Source organism: Desmodus rotundus, chromosome 1 (genome assembly GCF_022682495.2).
Source record: "Desmodus rotundus isolate HL8 chromosome 1, HLdesRot8A.1, whole genome shotgun sequence".
NCBI lineage: Eukaryota > Metazoa > Chordata > Mammalia > Chiroptera > Phyllostomidae > Desmodus > Desmodus rotundus.
Window position 1 is genome coordinate 4,882,054 of NC_071387.1, and position 18,223 is coordinate 4,900,276.

General features: G+C 56.6%; 1 protein-coding gene and 1 long non-coding RNA gene across 2 annotated transcripts; one reads left to right on the top strand and one right to left on the bottom strand.

Moving 5' to 3' along the window:
* The first annotated feature begins 10 nt into the window (after positions 1-10).
* Positions 11-10,162, top strand: PTGES (prostaglandin E synthase). Its single transcript, XM_024562348.4, has 3 exons — positions 11-144; positions 2,853-2,935; positions 9,262-10,162. The coding sequence occupies exons 1-3, from the start codon at positions 16-18 to the stop codon at positions 9,509-9,511; spliced, it is 462 nt and encodes a 153-aa protein (XP_024418116.1). The 5' UTR covers positions 11-15; the 3' UTR covers positions 9,512-10,162.
* On the bottom strand, positions 6,063-9,265 carry LOC139440788 (uncharacterized). Its single transcript, XR_011650969.1, has 3 exons — positions 9,118-9,265; positions 6,677-8,726; positions 6,063-6,117 (listed from the first exon to the last, which is right to left on the bottom strand). It is a non-coding gene; the product is annotated as an uncharacterized lncRNA (long non-coding RNA).
* Positions 10,163-18,223: the final 8,061 nt, after the last annotated feature.

Consider the following 18,223-nt stretch of genomic DNA (forward strand, 5'->3'; position numbering starts at 1 on the left):
AGCTCCCGCGTCGAGATGCCTCCCCCGGTCCCGGCGCTGGTCAGCGGCCAGGTGCTCCCGGCCTTCCTGCTCTGCAGCACGCTGCTCATCATCAAAATGTACGTGGTGGCGGTCATCACCGGCCAAGTGCGGCTGCGGAAGAAGGTACGTGCCGCCCTCGGGGATCCCTGCCCTGGCCGCGCGCGCTTCCCCTTTCGCTGCCAAGGTGGTTTCAGCGCCAGGATGCGAGTGTCCGGAGCTGGGGGGCCCGGGACCTCGCCCAGTCCTGAGGGATGGCACCTCCGTGGCCCTGGGTTTCAGCAGAGCCCTCACCTCCCTGTCCTCTGTGTGAAGAGACTTACTCACTGTGCCACCAGCTAAGTTGTAGGCACGACGAGACTCGACGAGTGCGGCTGGGCTCTTGAGACTCGCGGCCCGGGGGTGGAGAGAGAGAGCAGGGACGCTCCTCCGGACCTGGCAGCCTCCCAGCGCAGGAGATCGGAGGTTTGGGTGGAGTGGGAACCGGCGAAACAGGACCCGAGAGCTTCCAGTGGAAATTCCCAGCTCTGTGGCCCCGTCCCTTACAAACCCGCGGCAGCCTCTGGAGGCCAGGCTGGCTCTCAGCTGAGCTCCACTGGAACTTTGAGGGAGGAATTTCGCCCTCCACTCCGAGTCCACGAGTCCCCACACCAGAACAACAATAAAGTGGCTGAGCTCTGAGCCAGGGCTAGCCTGTGTGAGCGGGAAGCCCCCCACACTGGAGGGTGGGAGGGGGTGGAGAAGCTGGGGGCCCAGCTTGTTAGAAGCAGAGAGGCCCAGGGGGCACCCGCTGATATTTCAGTAGAGGAATCGTTCTGAGAAAGTGTGCCCCTCTGTCGAGTTCAAAGGCAAGGTGGGGCTGGCTCTGGCATCCTTGGGGGGTCAGGGGTAGGCACTGCAGAGTGGGCTCAGCCCTGCCTTCTGTCAGGGCAGCTCACCAGGTGCAATTGCTCCTGGAGGTGCTGGCATGCTGAGCACCAAGCTGAGCTCCTTGCTGTGGCCCATCCCGGGCTGCTGGATACTGGCACCCAGCGGGGACAGCCACTCCCACCCACTGAGTCCCTTCCAAGAGCTGAGTAGTAATAATCCCCCCCAGGGCCCTGGGGTGGGGGGGGAGGAGCCGTAGTTGCCTGTGTTCCAGGTAAAGAATCGGGGCTGGAGAGGAGACACTCATTACTTTGAAGGGTGCACAGCTGGGTTTGAACCCAGGTATCCAGCTGCAGGGTTCACACCCTGCCGCAGGGGGTGAGGCCTCCACAGTGAGGTGCAGGGGCCCTGAGTTTTTCCTTCGCCTGTGAATTCGGGGAAGTGAGGAGACAGGTCTGTTTGAGTGCCTGTCAGCCTGGCCAGAGGGGAGTAGCAGAAGGCAATCCCCCCTCAGACCGACCTACGCCACCAATTCCTCTCTCGTTTCTGCTTGGGGAGGTGACAGGGAGGTGACAGATGCAGGCGCTGGCTCCTCCACCCACCAGCCTTGGGACTTGAGCCAGTCTGGGAGCTTGGTTTCCTCCACTGGACACCGGGGATGGTGGTCACAGTGCCTGGAGGATTCGGCACCTTAGAATAAATGCCCCCCAGCACTGGTTCTCCTTAGTTGTGACAGGGTCCCTTCACGGGCGTGCCCTGGGGCCTGCCGCTCACCCCGCCGCTGGCCCCTGCTCTGGCTGACTTGTATTCCAGTTGTCTTCAGGGTGACCAACCCCATGGACCGTGAACTCTACAGGCAGCTGCCTGCTGAATGCCGAGACCCCTTACAGGGTGTCACGAGTCCATAGGCTGTGCAGAGCCATCGGGATTGGTGATTCTATGACTTAAGGCTAGTGGAGGGAAGAATTCTGGGTGGGGGGCTCTGATCCTGAGACAGGCATCAAGCATGGGCTCCATTTACCTCTGGGGGAGGGCCCTGGGGCAGGCCCACCGGGCAGGACAAACCAGTGCTTGGGGACAGGTGTCACAAAGGCTCTTGAGTCAGAAGCAGCAGGATTCTCCATTGGGTGGGCAATTCAGAAGACCTGGTGCCGAGGCTGGGTTTGCTGTGAGATGGCGGGGCTGTGGCTTACCCGGGTGCCGGCAGGGAACAGCAGAGCGTGAGCCATGGGTGCGGGCCTTTGATGACCTCAATGTGACCTTAAATCTTTGCTTTCCATTGACAATTCTTTGAGTGCCCCTGTTGTTCTGACCCCAGGGCCTTTGCACATGCTCCTTCTGTGCCTCCATTGCCATTGCTCCAGCCCTCCCTCCATCCGGTTAATGTTGATGCATCCTTCAAGCCTCAGCTTTCCTGCCACTGCCCCAGAGAAGCCTTCTCTGGTCCCCAGACTCAGCCAGCTCTTTTGTGAACGTTCTCAGGGCCAACCCTGTCTTCCCTTGCTTAACACACACCCCCTGGTCTGTCCTGGTTTATTAGACCAGGAGCTTCACAAGAGCAGGGACAGGAGAGCCTTTGCGTTTGTGTGTTCGGCCAGCTATAACAAAATACCATAGACTAGGCAGTTTATAAACAACAGAGATTTATTTCTCACAGCTCTGGGGCCTGGAAGTCCAAGGTCAAGCCCCTGGCACACGCTGGGTCTAGTGAGGGCCTGCTTTCTCATTCTCAGATAGCCATCTTCTCGCTGTGTGCTCACCTGGCAGGAGGGGCTAGGGAGCTGTCTGGGGTCTTTTTTTATAAGGGCACAAATGTTAGGTTTCGACGTTGGAATCCGCTGTGGGGGGACATAGACATTCGATCCGTGGCACCCTGTTCACTGTGAGTCCCCAGCACTTAGCACACAGTGGGAGCTCATGGATGCTGGCGATTGGACGAACAGTCATTCTCAGCTGATATGTTTCAGGCTTTCGCCAACCCAGAGGACGCCCTGAGACACGGAGGCCTGCAGAACTGCCGCAGCGACCCGGACGTGGACCGCTGCCTCAGGCAAGTACCACCAGGCCTGAGCCTGGCCCTGTCCTGAGCTCCCGGGGGCTGGGGTCTTCTGCCTGCCTGGCTCCCTCAGACCGCCCCACCTTACTCACTGGTTTGGTTTCTAACTGTGGAAGAGGGATACACTCCGATGGCCCGGGATTACAGAGCTAGAGAAGGCTATCCAGTGAGTGGTCTCCCCGCCCGCTCTGACCACCACGTCCCAGCCAGTTCTACTCTCCCAGACGCTTTCCCAGGGTCTTCTGTCCTTAGAAAACACAGGCGCTGTGCTTTGTCCTGCGGACCCTCACAGGCCCAGCCTCTGCTCGCTGGTCTGTGCTGTGCGTTTTCTCCCAGCAGAGATTGTTTCACACCAGCTCCCAGAGCGCCATCCTTCATCACGTCGGGGCCGCAGTGTCTCTGTCATCGCCCTGCCGGGTGGGTGACCCTTGACTTACCTAAGTCCCCGCTGATGGGCACCGAGGCCCTTCTTACTGTCTGTTACGGACAGAGTGCACAAAACCTCTCATGGGCCTCTGCACGCGCGAGCAGAGCCGTGGGATGCAATCAAGTGGCAGGAAACACCGGCCAAATGGGCCGAGGGCCTCCGCCGGCACCCGCGGGGGCTGTTGCCCTGCGGCCGGCCACCTGGGCACCTCCGCTTCTGGACGGACGCACTGCCGATGAGACAGGTGGAAATCTATGTCGCGTCCTGGTTTCCTTTGCATTTCTTTTATTCCAAGAGAAGTTGAACATCTTTTCCTAGGCTTAGCATCCCCCCAGTCAATCAAAAACAAGATTTCTTATATAAAAATCAGAACTACTCGTTGCAGACAACGAGGGTGACATCAGCAATACAGAGACGAAGAAAGGAAAACCACTTACGATTCTAATCCCCGTTCACACTCTCTTCTGTCTCTTCTTTGTTTTCTAGGTCTAAATATTTTTTATATTTTTTCCATCAACGTAAGCATGTGTTGTATATCCAATTTGGGGGGTTCTGATATTTTTTAAGTCAGCATTAGCTTATGAGCTTTTTCCATGTCAGTAAATTAAAAATGGCCCTGTAAAAGTTCCATCTGAGACTAAGGGTTAATTTCATGTCGCCAGGCCCAGTGTGGGACTTCTGGGCAGTTTGCTCTCTGCTCTTTTACAGCAGGGCTGGAGAGTGGGGGCTGGCACTCCCGGGGGTAGGGGCTGTCCACGGGGCCATGGAGAGGTGGGCAGGGTGGGTAGCTGGACAGGAGTGAGACAGGAGACAGACCCTCACACAGGCTTCCTGCGCCGCAGGCAAAACGGGTGGGACACAGTAGTCTAAGTAATAGTGTTTTCTTAAAAGAAAGCCTGTTCTTTTAATTTTTGTTTTTATTTTCTTGGTCGCTGCAAAAAACATACACACATGTGGCTTTTACCTAGCACAGAAATGTTAGTGTAAGAAGTGAAATTCTTTGCTATTTCACCTTTTCTAATATAACTACAGTATTTCGTCCTTCATGTGAGGCCCATCCATCTACCCATCATCCAGTTAGCATTTAATGAGCACCTACTATGTGCAAGACACTTTACTAAGACCTAGTTGTGCTTCAGTGAACAAAAGCCTTACCCACACTTGGATCCATACTGGGGACCCTTCTCCCACCCCCACCCTGGGTGGGCTTGACTCCCTGGGCAGTGGTGGGCATGCGCTGCCCAGACCAGGCGGCCCAAGCCGGCTCACGGCAGCCACCAGCAGGACGTTTGGCTTCTGCCAGGGCCGGGGCTCTGTGTAGCCAAGCTTACTTGAGGCACAGCAGTGATTACATGGGCTTACAAACGCTCGGTTTATTTTCTCTGGCTGTATCCATGCCAGCGAGAGACATTTCCACCCACCCAATTCAGTGTTTTAAAAAAAAGTTATATGAGAGACACACACATAATTTTTTGTTGTTGTTGTTGTTGATGTTTGTCCTATTTATTGAGGCATTCGTTGTTTGATTTTTTTAAAAGACTTTATTTCTTTTTAGAGAGAGGGGGAGAGAAAGATCAATGTGTGGTTGCCTCTAGTGCGCCCCCTACTTGGGACCTGGCCTGCAGCCCAGGCATGTGCCCTGACTGGGAATTGAACCGGCGACCCTTTGGTTTGCAGGCTGCACTCAGTCCACTGAGCCACACCAGCCAGGGCTCCTTGTTTGATTCTTACATGTGCTCAGACCGGGGATCAAACCCGTGACCGAGGTGTATCAGCACAGCATTCTAAGCAACTGAGCTACCCGGCCAGGGTCAGTTTTTTCTTCTGATCACAATTACCCACCATCTGTAACAACAGTGACATTGAAATGCTTGAGATTCAGCACTCTTTGAGCGCTTCTTACCTACTAATGCCTTGTATCTATTTGGTATTTATTGGGGACCTACTATGCCAGACCCGGGGTTCCTGGTCCCCTGGGCTCCTCCTCCTCCTGACTTCACATAATGTCACGAACCTTGAGGGCACAGAGCTCAGAAGCACACAGCCTGGCGCCAGCTCCTCGAGAACTGGCTGGAACCCGGTCCTGGAGGGAATGACGTCCTGGAAGTGAAAGCTGGTTAAATATTAGACCAGCGTTTACAGGGCGTTTTGGTCCCCCTTCTGCGCACAAACAGGAAAGCCCTCAGGTCTTAGTTCTTGGAGGGTAAACCTGCCTTGCCGATGAGCACCTGCTGGAGCCCAAGTGTGAGCCCAGCTCAGCAAGTCAGGAGCCAGCTCTCAAGGAAAAGGATGAAACCCACCTTCTTTTCAGGCTGCCCACCCAAGTCTCTGGCATTGTGTATTTTGGCCAAATCCCAGTCTGCGTGTATGAACCTGCAGTGAGCGTGAAACCCAAAAACCCGATGTTCATGCCGCCTGTCACCACCAGAACCGATAAGCAGAGGCAGGATTGAATCTCTGTGGGCGCTTTATTCAGATTTGCTGGCGATCTGAGAAGACAGCGGGTTTGAATCCTAACAGACCGTCTTCCGTCTCTTTGCAAGCCAGCCTTTTTCATTAGGAGGAAGAAGTGTAGGTAAGGGATTTGGAGTTCAGGAAAGGGGTGAATCAGATAAAAGCTGCAGTCTGTCAATTTCCCTGACGTCCTTTTTCTCTCTGGGTCCCATGTCCTGTGTCCTGGGTGATGTTCTTTCTCTGTGTCCTGGGTGGCAGGACGTCTCTCCCTGGAACACAATGGCTCAGATACCATCTTTTAAAAAAGATTTTGTTTTTAGAGAGAGGTGAAAGGAGGGAGAAAGGGAGATACATTGATCAGTTGTCTCTCTCACACCCCCAACTGGGGACCTGGCCTGCAACCCAGGCATGTGCCCTGAGTGGGAATCAAACTGGCGACCTTTCAGTCTGCAGGCTGCGACTCAACCCATTGAGCCCCATCAGCCAGGGCTAGATTCCAAGTGAGATCATACAATATTTGTCTCTCACTGACTGACTGACTTCACTTAGCATAACAGTCTCAGTTCCATCCAAGCACTTTATGGGCACCAAGCCCCTGGGCTCTCCCAGCAGCTTTTCGAGGAGGGAGCTCTTATCTATAGAGGGAGAAACAGGTTTGCCGAGGCCTGGAGGCCGTCCTCTGCCTGAAGGCAACTTTGCTCTCTTTTACACCTGCCCTTAAAACTAAGCAGCCTTTATGTGGTCTCCAACTCGAGTGGCCAAGTGTAAGGAGATCAGGGCACGGGAAGAGGAGAGACCTGCCCTGGCCACCAGCTGTGTCTCTGGGGTAACCAGGTCTCCCTCTCCCACCTCACCTGATGAGGTGAAGTGTAGCTGTGTGCACCGTCCGTCTGAGGGGGCGGGGCAGGCCTGCCTCTGTAGGAAGCTTACAAGTTCAGTCTAGTGGGGATTGCTTTGGATGACTTCTACATTAAAAAAGCGGTGGTTATTGGGATGACACATTTTGCCCAAGTGTCTCTTGCATACGTGACTCTGTCCTGTCTCTCCGTCCAGATCCTGGGGTGGGGAGGGAGGGAATGTGTTTTCTTGCATCATCCCTAATTTCCCCACGTCTCCCTGTCTGGGGCAGCACTGTGGTTTGCCCACAGCAGAGGGCAGAGGGCAGAGGGCAGAGGGCGGAGGGAGGACCTGGCTGGACCCAGGGGCTGAGCATCAGAGCTCCAGACATTTCTCAGGTCCCAGCCACCTCTCCTTCCTCACTGGGGGCCTCTGAGTCTTCCAGCCCTAAGGGTTGACGCCGGGAGGCGGAGCTCAGCTCCCCTGCTTGGTGTCCTTACAAGGGCCCCTCTCCACCTTCCAGGACCCATGCCCCCATGCCGGCCACGACTCTCCCCTCCCTTACCTTCTTCCCCTCACCTGCTCTTTTGGGCTTGGCCAATTAACTGCTTTCTAAAAAAGACTTACTCTTAAAATACAAATAGATACTTCAAGGAAAAGTAAATGAATGGGTTTCATAGGCTAGTTAGGGTTTTCCTGAAGCTTTTAGATAAAACTATGTAACTATGGCAAAAATTACGTATTTACCTAAAAGTTTCAGGACAAGCATAACCAGCCTATGAAATTCATTCATTCATTCATTCATTCATTCACTTTCCCTTAAAGAATGTGGGTCCCAGAGCCAGGGATGCCTGAAACATCGCTGGAGGGAAAAAATGGCAAAACTGAAGCCACCCTGTCTCGGGCACGTCCCCCAGCCAGAGCCTCCTGTCTCTGGTCTGGGAGGCAGTAGCCCCCGCCCCCACCGGCTGACACCTACCCAGCTGGAGACTTCCTTTCCATGTTGCCAGGTCCCAAGGTCGAGATTCCAGAGAAAAGGAGAAGGAAGGCTCACCTGGGCTCCAAGACATAGGGACAGAGGCACCAACCTCTGTGTCCTGAGTTTGACCTAAGAAAGATCCAGGTCCCGCTGGGTATATGGGAGCTTTTGTGCACTCGGGTTGAATTCCAGACTCCTCACCTTGCTTCTCAGGCCCCTCCCCCACTCTTATCTGGCCTCGCTTTCTCTCCTGCACCCCACTCTAGCCACTTGGGTCACTTTTCTAGGCCTCGAATACACTGTACTTCTCCCCACCTCAGAACCCTGCACCTTTCTCCCTGGGAAGGTTCTTCCCTGCATGGATGCCCCGCATCATGTCCTTCAAGCTGCTGTGCAAACCTCTCCTCCCCACCACACTCACCTGCCGAGACCCCTCCAGCACTGGGTTGCCTGGAGCTCCGAGCTCGGGTCCTCTTCCTGCCCCGCCCAGCCCAGTCCCTTTCTGTCAGGCCACATACCACAGCCCTTGCCTCAGGCTCTGCAGCAGGTCACCGCCCAGGGGCCCTGGGCTGGACTGGGCTGGGCTTCGGTGAAACGCATTCCAGCTGGAAGGAAGGCCTGGAGAAGGGGCTCCACTCCAACAGAGTGAGTCCCTGCGCCTCACACATGTGGCGTCTCCTGAGGGGAGGTCGTGGCCCTGGCACCAGGCTCCCGTTTACGTGAACTTCCAACATGCCGTCTATGGCTTCCATCACTTGCTCTGTGACTAACTTACGGGGCTCAGCCAGTCCGCCCTCTGTAAAGAAAGCTGCCCATCCGCAGGGGTCATGGAAAATGTGAGCCAACTCTTAGCCGAAGTGGGTGAGTGTTCCTTCTTGGTCATTTATGTACAGCAGGGTTATACGCAGGCCTCCCCGAGCCATTTCCCCTCCCACCCCATGTCACATGCTTGGTTATTTTAAACAAAAAAAGAAGCAGGACAGCGCAGATGGGACGAAGAGCATCGCCAGGGTCCAGCAGCTGGTTGGTTCCAGTGAGGGGAAGCTGCTCTGTTGTTTTCATCCCTGAAAGGGGGAGGGGATTCACTTCTGTTTGGGGGGCAGAATCAGACACAGGCATGGATTTCAGAGGCAGGCTCCTGGGCTCTAGCCCATTCCACCCGGGAGGGCCCAGGAACCTATGTTTGGAAAGAGGGCAGCCTCGGAGAAGCCTGGCCTTGCTGGTGAGGAGCGTGAACTTGAGTCAGACCCAGGTCCACCCAGCCCTCACTCAGCCCCTTGGGGCCCCACTTTGCCCACATGGGGCCCAAGGCCAGAGGACAAGGTTGGGGGGACTGGCAGGGACCGGTCCTGGTGAGCTGTAAGGCTTGGTAAGGTGCCCCTAACCAGCCACCCACGGCTCCTAGCCTGGTAACAGGCTGTTTCCCCAGCCACTGGCAGGGCCAGCGTGGGAGCGGCCACCCCTCCCACCTCTGGGTACCTCTTGTTCTGCCACAAAAGGACTTGGGTCTGGCGCCCTTGAGATAACCGCCAGTGGCACGGGGCCTTTCAGGGCAGAGGGCCCCAGCTTCTGTGACATTCTCAGAGCTGCAACCTGACTGACCGTCCGCCCTTGCCTTCCCAGAGCCCACCGGAATGACATGGAGACCATCTACCCCTTCCTGTTCCTGGGCTTCGTCTACTCCTTCCTGGAGCCCAACCCTTTCGTGGCCCGGATGCACTTCCTCCTCGTCTTCCTGGGCCGCGTGGTGCACACCGTGGCTTACCTGGGGAAGCTGCGGGCGCCCACCCGCTCGCTGGCCTACACGGTGGCCCAGATCCCGTGCGCCTCCATGGCGCTGCAGATCGTCTGGGAAGCAGCCCGCCATCTGTGACCAGCCACTGCCACCGCGGCCGCCAGCCCGCTGGCCACCAGCCCCCAGGGCTGGGCCGTACTTGGGGAACTGGGCGTCCTTTCAAGATTGGGATAGGCCCCAGGGCCTGGTTTCCTAGCAACCTGCTGAGTGTGGGCTCCTGGCCCAGCTGGCCTGAGGGTGTGCATGCCCCTTGGATTCCTGGGAGAAGTGGCCAATGGGAACCGTTTAGAGACGGGTTGTCAGGGTTGAGAGACAGTCCCTCCACTCGGCTGACAGCACCGACGACATCACCCCGTCTCTTCCTGCCTAAGAACAGGGAGAGCGTGCAGAGACTCAGTCCAGGTCCCTACAGCTGGTGGCCGTCTGGGTCCAGAGCTATAATAAATGCAAACTTCTCAGACCGCCCCCCCCGCCCCCCAGAGATTCTGGTTTGGCCAATCTGGAGGGGAACCCAGGCCTCCTCATGTTGAGAAAGCTGTCCCATGAGTTCCAGCCATGGTCAGGCCTGGGAGCCCCTGCCGGTTCCGGAGAGGCCCAGGGTCAGCCAGGGTGTGGTTTTGCGGTTTCTTTGGAGGTGGGAGTTTGGTGAGGTAGGGTGTGGTTTCACTCCTTTGGGTCCTGGAGACACCTCCCCGTGCTCCCCCCATTTCCTTGCGGGATCCCACCCTCCTTGGGGCGGTGCTGATGGGAAGGGCCAAGGTGAGGTTGGCCTTCGCTCCCTGGGGCGTTAGTGGCTCCTGAGGGCTGTTAGTCGAGGACCATGGGCTTTGAGTGACCAACCACCTGAAGAAACTTCTGGCTCCTTCAATCTCTGCCAGTTTTGAAAATTGCTAGCATGCACCCCCGTGGGAAATTGGGGCTCTCCTGGACTCTTGTCCCAGGACCTGTTCTAACCACTGTGCACTACGGCCTCACTCCCCCTAAACCCCCTCCGAGCCCTGCCCTGTACTCCAGGATCTGGGAAGCTTCCTCTCCCAGCACCTAGGCGTGTGGGCCTCCCATCACGCTGCGGCCTCTGAACTCCTGCCCCTCCGGACTGATGGAGTGGGAGGGGGTTCACTGAAAATCCGGGTTAGCCCCTACCCTGTGGTGCTCCGACCTCGAGCGAGAGCGGATGGCACTGCCCCCTGGTGGTGAGACGAGCCTCCGTTCTTGGGCTGCAGCAGCTTAGGAGCCAACGAAGTGCTTTGCCGAGCAGCTGGTGCCTGCTGTTTGCTGAACACCCGCTGCACAGTACTTAGAGTTTTCCCCCTTACTCCTTAAGCCGGTCCAGGAGGGAGGGGATGTAGATAGGGAAGTACGGCTCAGAGAAGCAGGCCTGGCATGTGTTTTTATATGTCTGTCGTTTCCCTCCTGGGGAAAGGGGCTGAGGGGGCTACGTGTCCAGCTGGGACCCAGATGAGGGCATCCAATGCCACCGGGACCATGTGAAGCTGGGACCCAGGTGGAGGGGGCGGAGCCGAGGGGTGCTGAGCCCCTTGTGCACTGTGCCATCATTCATTCACCAGTTTGGTACCACCTTAGATGTTGTGCCCAGCCTGAGGGCAGGGACAGTTGGGGGACACCAGGACAACAGACAGTGACAACTCCAAGAGCTCAGCACCCTAATGGGGCAGGTGGCACAGCGGGGGTACAGGGAGGGCCCTCCTACCCCTGCTTGGGGTGAGGTGGAAACTCACCTGAGATGCAGGGTAAGTCACACTGGTTGGGGGATGCCCAAAAGTGAGCTGACTCCGGCACCCTGGGGTCTTGCTGCTGAGAAGTGGTGGGGATGTGGGTATGGAGGGGAAGGAGGCCAAAGGGTCCTCAGCGGGGCTCGCTTGGGGATTGGGGCTTGTTGGGAGTTCAGAGTCCAGGAGAAAGGTAGAGAACTGGGATTGGGAGAGCCAAGAGCCCAGGGTCAGGGTGCTGGGCTGTGAGCAGGATCCCTCTCCTTGACATGCTGCCAGTTGGATCTAATATTGTAGACCCTTTCGTGCCCACCCTAGTACACATACCTAAGGAGGAAGCCCGAGACAGGCGCTGGCTGATGCACCCTGCCCACCCGGCCTCCCCAGGCTCTGGTAACAGCCCCTCCAAGGAACCCCGGGGCCCCCTCCTTTCATGAATTCCTTGGCTTGAGGCTTCCAAGAGCTTCCCTCCTGTGAGAGGGACTTGGAGGTACAGACTGAAGTGAGGGGACAGAGGGACCTGGTTTGCACAGTCCTGGGGGCAGGGAGAGAACCTAAGGACACCCCACGGAGGCAGAGCCCATTTCCCACATAAAATCCAGGGGCCCTGTGGCTGCTGCATGTGTTCCCAGGAGACCCCTGCTCTTTGGAATGGCCTTGCAGACTAGCCAGGGCAGTCACAGAAGAGGGAGTGTCTCTCAGACCTGGTGGCACTCCAGGCAGGCTTCCCAGGAGAGGCAGGCTGGAGTGGGAACCTGACAGGTGGGTGGGCTTTTCAAAAACTGTTAATTACTCACACTCACATGCCATGGGCAATGTCAAGCAAAAGTTCAAGAACCACAGGAAAGCTCAAAGAAGAAATGTAAACCCCCCATACTCTCACCACGCAGAGGCTGTCCTGTGTTACACTCTGGGGCTCTGGGACACTTGTTCACACTCGGTGCCACGAGGGTCTGGGTCACTGCAACAGCCTCCCAATCAGATCTCCACGTCCATCTCTCCCCACCACCCCGCCACCGCCTCCCCCTCCCCCAAGCCAGAGGCTTCTCCAGCCTGCTGAGCCCTGCAGGGGCTTCTCCCCGCAGAGGGGGCCCCACACTGTCCGTCTCTCCCCCTAGCATGTGCGTTCCTGGGGGACAGGGGTGTGGTGCCACATTCCCAGGTTTGGGGAGAGCACCTGGCTCCCAGGGTGTTTCCATTCGGTCACTGAATGGCATGTAAAGTAAACGTGTGTGTGTGTGTAGCACAGAGCTAGGGGTTCAAGACTGTTTTTCCCCAGACAGAAGTTCACAGCAAAAAATACCGATTGAGGGTTTCTTGGCACTGGGAGGCACCGGCATGTCACGGGTGCGCTGCTATCTGTGCTTGGGGCTCCGTCTCCCGTTTCGTCATTGGTTGGGACTTTCCTTAGTAATTACCCATCTGCCCTTTCTCCCAGGGCTTCCCATGGCCAACGTCATGAATTCTCCCGGCTCCCTGGCGTTCGGTCACCCCGATACCCGCCTCGTTCATTTGATCTGCCCTTGTGGTCGGGGAATTGATTTCCCAGGCTGCAGCAGCACGGGCGAGTCTTTCTCAGGCGCCTTCAAACATGGATCTCCATGCGCAGCCTCTCGTTGGGGTGTGTGTCTAGAAGTGGACTCGCCCGGCCGAAAGGCGTGCCTGCCCTTGAGGCTTGTGGTGTACACCCTCCCCCAGAAAAGATGGTTCCAATTTGGATAGGGTTTACAGGGTGGGGCAAAGGCAGGTTTACAGTTGTTCGTGTGGAAAATAATATAGTAATTAATAAATAATAATACAAGAATAAACCCTGTTTCACGTACTCAGAACTGTAAACCTACTTTTGCCCCACCCTGTCTTGTCAATTTCCGAGCGGGGAAATTTACAAGGGGTATATATCGAGAATAGAGACCACCCACAACCCCACACCCTGAGAAAATCACTGTTCACGTTAGGGTTTACCACTTCCCAGACTTTTCCACTAGGCATGCTAAAGATATGTGCGTGTTATAGGCAGCGTGTGCGATCCACTCACGTACGGGCATATTAAATATATATTATGCTAATTATACTACTGGTGTGTATACACCCACAGTGTCTGTATGTCCCCAGGGAGGCAGAGGCTGAGGCGGGTCCCGTTTCTCCACCTCTACTCCCAGGGGCCCCTGCCACACCTGCATGACCATTGTCTCTCCTCTTGGCATCTGCACCAACCAAGACTTTGAAAAAAAAAAAGCTTCACTTTTTAAAGTGTGAGTTAGAAAAAGAACAGAATTATTCTTTCCATTGTCCAAATATAAAATTGTCTTTCTGAAGACAATTCGTCTTTTTCACCTGTACACATCTCCCCAGATGCACTGCTGTATCTGCTGATGGCCCGGAAGTTAACTTGGCTTGTTTGAAAGTCGACACCATCGTATCCCTTGTTGGAATGGATTTCCACTGGCAGGGGGGCTGGGTGGGGGCTGCAGGGGGACCATGGAAGGAAGAAGTGTGATGGGGAGAGGGGACAGAGGTGCTGGCTTGTCTGGAGAAGCCAGGGTTGGGGACAGGAGGGTTAAGGCCGGCAGGGAGAGCATGGCTGGATGGCGGAGCCTCAGACACCTGGCCTGGGTGATGGAGCTGTACTGGGGAGCCATAGGAGGCTCTAGAGGGGGGCAGATCATCTCTCAGCTTGTGCAGAATGGCCCGGAAGGAGTTAAGACGGGAGACCATTGCTATGGCTTGGCAGATCATCTGGGGTTCTGGGAGCACCATGGACAGAGAGAGGCCAAGCTCAGGGTGGGATTTCCAAGACTATGTCCACCTGCGTTAGTTTTCTATGCTGTGTAACAAGTTGCCACAAACAGAGCTTAAAACAGCACCATTTATGACCTTGCAGTTTCTGTAGGTCAGGAGTCGGCACGGCTTACCTGGGTCCTCCGCTCGGGGTCTCACAAGGCTGCCCTCAAGAGCTCCTCCAGGCTGAGGCCCCCCTGGATCTCAGTGCCCCTTCCACGCTCATCCAGATTGCAGGCAGAATTCGGTTCTGTGTGCTGTAGGGCCCTCACTGCTGTGGACAGTTCACGGCACAGCCATTGCTCTTTGAGGCCAGCAGGGCAGCATCCCTCCGCTTTGAATCTCTTCTTTCGGGAACACCCTGGCCCTCTTTGAAGGGCTCACCTGGTTAGGTCAGGCCCACCCCCAGGGCAACCTCCCTTTTGATTAAGTCCAAGTCAACTGATTAGGGACCTTAATTACATCTGCTCAGTCCTTTCATCTTTTCCCTGTTCTCTTGGTTAGAAGCAAGTCAGAGGTTCCGCCTGCACTCAGGGACTGGGATGATGCAGGGGTGTGGCTGCCTGGGTTGGGGATCGTGGGGCTGTCCTAGCATCCGGCCACCACACCACTTCTCCTTTCAGTCCTTCCGATTCCCAGGTGCCCCATGCTGCCCCTCACACCCCAAGCTCAATCCCTTCCCACTTCTTCTAAGATGCAAACTGAGAGTTAAGAAGCTCTCAAACCGGGTCTCTCCAGCACCTGCACTATAAAAGGGGTCCGGACCACCGGGATTCAAGACCAGAGGACTGATAGGGGGTAACAGCTGAGCTGGGGCGGCCGCTCACTCACCAACGGGTATGGAAGAGAGTCCAGCTCCCACTGAGTGACCAAAGGGGCTGGAGGAGGGAAGCAAGCGCGGGTTTTCATCTTCCGAGGGATCCTTATGTAGTCGACACTGTTACACTGGCCTGCTTGTCGTAAGTTTCTCTCCCAGGTTATTATTAGTCACATTACAGAAAATACAGAGACCAGTGCGTTGGGAGCCTCTGTAAGTTTAAACGATCGCTGCTCTGCTGTGTGTCTTCCCAGATTTTTGGCGTTGAGGTGTGATAAACATCTGGGCACAGGCTGCCCTCCGCCCGCACCCCGTTTTGGATTATTTCTCCGCATGGGCCTAGATATGAAATTTCTGAGAGAGAGCACGCACGCACTTTCATGGCCGTTGGTGCACTTTCCGGAAGGCTTGTGCTGATTTGCTCGCTGTGACCCCTGCTGGTGGCTGGGGATTTGCTGGTTTCTTTGTCTTCCCAGAGAAGGAAGGCTGGGTCCGCAGCTTGCTGCAGGCCCGGTGATCTGTATGGGGAGGGGCGGTGTTCTCTCAGTTCTGCGCGTGACAGTGACCCCACAGCGCCCTCCAGGGGCGGGCGGCGGGGGTGCAGGAGCTGGGGACACTTGGTTTGGTCCCCAAGTGGTTCTCCAAAGGTTCCAAGGCCCCTCCTGCACCACGTGTGCCGGTTCGCTGGGCAGGAACAGTGCCAGTTCCCCCCCGGGACAGGGAGGGTTTGGACTTCCTCAGACTCCACCGCTCACTGTCCCCCTCACCATAGACCCATTTATGGATGGTGAGTGCCAACAACCCTGGGAAGTGGCTTCCGTGATTATTCCCAATGACGGAGGAGGAAACAGGACCAGAGAAGTGCCTTGCGCGAGGTAAAGCTCTGGGCTTCATTTCTCAGGTTTGGGCGTTCCCAAGAGCCAGGCTGCTTCTCTCCCCATTTCTCTCTCAAATTGAAGTACTTCAGTGACCAAAATAAAAAGCAGATACGAAGGGAGACAGAGAAACTTTGAGTTTTCCCAGCCTGGGGTGGGGCCTTGGGTACCTGCCCCTCGTGGAAAATCGTATCCCGGGCCTGGTGCCCAGGAAGCTCCCACGCGGCCCTGTCGTTGGGGCTGCAGCGACAGCAAGGTTTGAATGTATTTTCTTTTACAGGGAGGGCCTGCGCGCCCCCTCCCTCAGCGCCCCGGAGCAACATGTGTAAACAATTAAGTCGGTTTGTTTTTTCTAGAGCGCTTGGGAGGAAGTGACATTGACATACTTGCGCCCCACCGCAGGGCCCGCGCCTCTGTGGGAACCAGGCCCGGGCTTTGGCCCCAGCTGGTATTCTTGGGACCTGCCTTCCAGGCCCTCAGCCGGAGCCCCGCCCACCCCCGTGCTGCCCCGCCCCCATTCCCTGTGACCCCATCTCTGCTGCAGACCATCCCGACCTAGCCAGCCTGAGGGCACCCACCCCGTTTGGATTGCACATAGCAAGACCCGTGGGCCTGCATCTGCGCGAGCGCTGGAGTGCCGGGGGTGCCTGGGTGCTGGGCGCCCAGCCACTTGCTCGTTCGCTCCCAGTTCAGGGCTTCTGGGGAGAAAAGAGACACTCTTTGGCTGCCTAGCAGCTCCCTGCTCTGGGCCCCCTGCCAGCTGTTGGCTGGTGCAAATCGCCTGCCAGGAGGGAGGGGTCAGCTCTGTGTGAGGGAGGACTCTACTCAGACCAGGATGGTCCCACTCTTGTCTGGGTGGAAGGGAGGGCCAGCATCTTCAGAGACTTCTAGCAGGCAGGTCTCCTTTCCAGGGTTTCTTCCTCCCGGGCACTTCCAGGTGCCTAAGCTAGATCCTGGCCCCTGGCCTCCACCTCCTCCCCAGCCCATCATCTCGCCATCAACCCCAGACGCTGCTGTGTCCAGGACACCTCCCAGATCTGCCCATCCAGTCCCCGCTGGCCCAGGATGCTGTCACTCCTGCCTGGACACCTGCCCCAGCCTCCACAGGGACCTCTCCCTCCACACAGGGTCCGGGTGCAGGTTCCTCCCCCAAACAAATCCCCTCCATGGCTTCCCAGTGCCAGGGTGGCATCCAAACTGTTAGATTGGGCCACACCAGTCCCACTTGAGCTGGCTCCTCATTCCACACCAGGAGATCCAGCCCTGGAACTGCCCCAAAAAGACAGCTTCTGGCTTTCCCCAGGGCCTTCACATTTGCTATTTCCTTGGCCAGAAACACTGCTCCCCCTCTCCTCTCTGTTCGGTAAACTCTTCATTCTTCTTGGACTTCTCCTCCAGGAAGTCTGCCTAGATGCCTTAGACTAAGTTTGGGGCCGCATGTGCTGAGTGTGGCCGCTGCGGCCAGGGACCCTATGTCAGTTCTCTGCTCTCTCCTCAGGGCCTGGCGCAGAGCGACTGTTTCACAATATTTGTTCAGTGATAAATGGCAAATGAAGGCCCAGAAAGCACTTGCCCGAGGCAGAGGCCAAACTGAGCGAGAAGACTCAGCTCTGGCTGCATCCACTGGCTGTGTCCAAGTGCAGTCTCTCCCTCGCTCCGGCCTCACCCTCCCAGTCAGGTGGGCCTGAGCCATATCAAGACGTGAGCAGCATGGCCCCTCCCATGGCTTCAGCGGGAGCCTGTGCCTCCCTGGTCCCCCTCAGTGCCCCACGGTCCCTGCTGACAAGAGTCCCAACCATCCAGCCACTGGGAAGTGACGCAGCGAGCATCCCCACCCACGTCTGCACATTAGACAAGGGCCAAGCTCTGCCCACCAGGACCACGTTTTCATGGTGGAGCTCCAGGTAGAGTACAGGGAAGGCCGTTGAGGGGTGAATTAGGGGAGACTGGGGAGGGATCCTCACCGCGCTCATGGGTATAGTCACCATAATTCTTAAAACAAAAATGGGGACCCTCCCTAAAGTAAGGCTTTGTCACATGGCTTTGAGGTCATCTAGATGTGGCCTGTAGGTGGGAACACTGGCCCTTTGGGGACAATTTGAGGCCATGTGGGCTGGTAGATTATAGAATATCGATCCCATCAGGGTGTGACCACTGTCACTGTGAGGGCCACCCAAACGAGGGGGCTGGTCATCTTTGCACCCTTGGGGGCCAGGAGGGGCTATCCTACTTCCTGGAGGCTGGTTGAATTTCCAGAAATGACCTTTGCCTTCCCTGGAGGGGGTGCCCCTTAGAAGGGGTGGCAGAGGGCCAGGCGGAGGGGGCTGGCTTCAGACCACTGCCCTCACCCCATAGTTTTCTGCAGCTCTTCATCATTGGTGTCATTGGCTGGTAGCACAGATGTCCTCTGTCACCCCCAGTTACCACCTGCAAAAAGGTGGCTTGTGGGGCTTGGGCAAGGGCCTTCTGATGTCCTTGACCTTTGGGACCACTCCTCCATCTTGTGAGCCTGCCTGGGACCTCCACTCTGTGCCCCCACTTTATTGGCCATTTGCCCAGGCCCCTGCACAGTCAAATGCTCAGAGGGGTC

Bases quoted from the DNA above. Each gene is read 5' to 3' on its own strand.
- PTGES (XM_024562348.4), top strand. From the start codon at position 16: ATGCCTCCCCCGGTCCCGGCGCTGGTCAGCGGCCAGGTGCTCCCGGCC. The intron at 145-2,852 runs GTACGTGCCGCC...GATATGTTTCAG, and splicing joins AAGTGCGGCTGCGGAAGAAG to GCTTTCGCCAACCCAGAGGA. The intron at 2,936-9,261 runs GCAAGTACCACC...TTGCCTTCCCAG, and splicing joins GACGTGGACCGCTGCCTCAG to AGCCCACCGGAATGACATGG.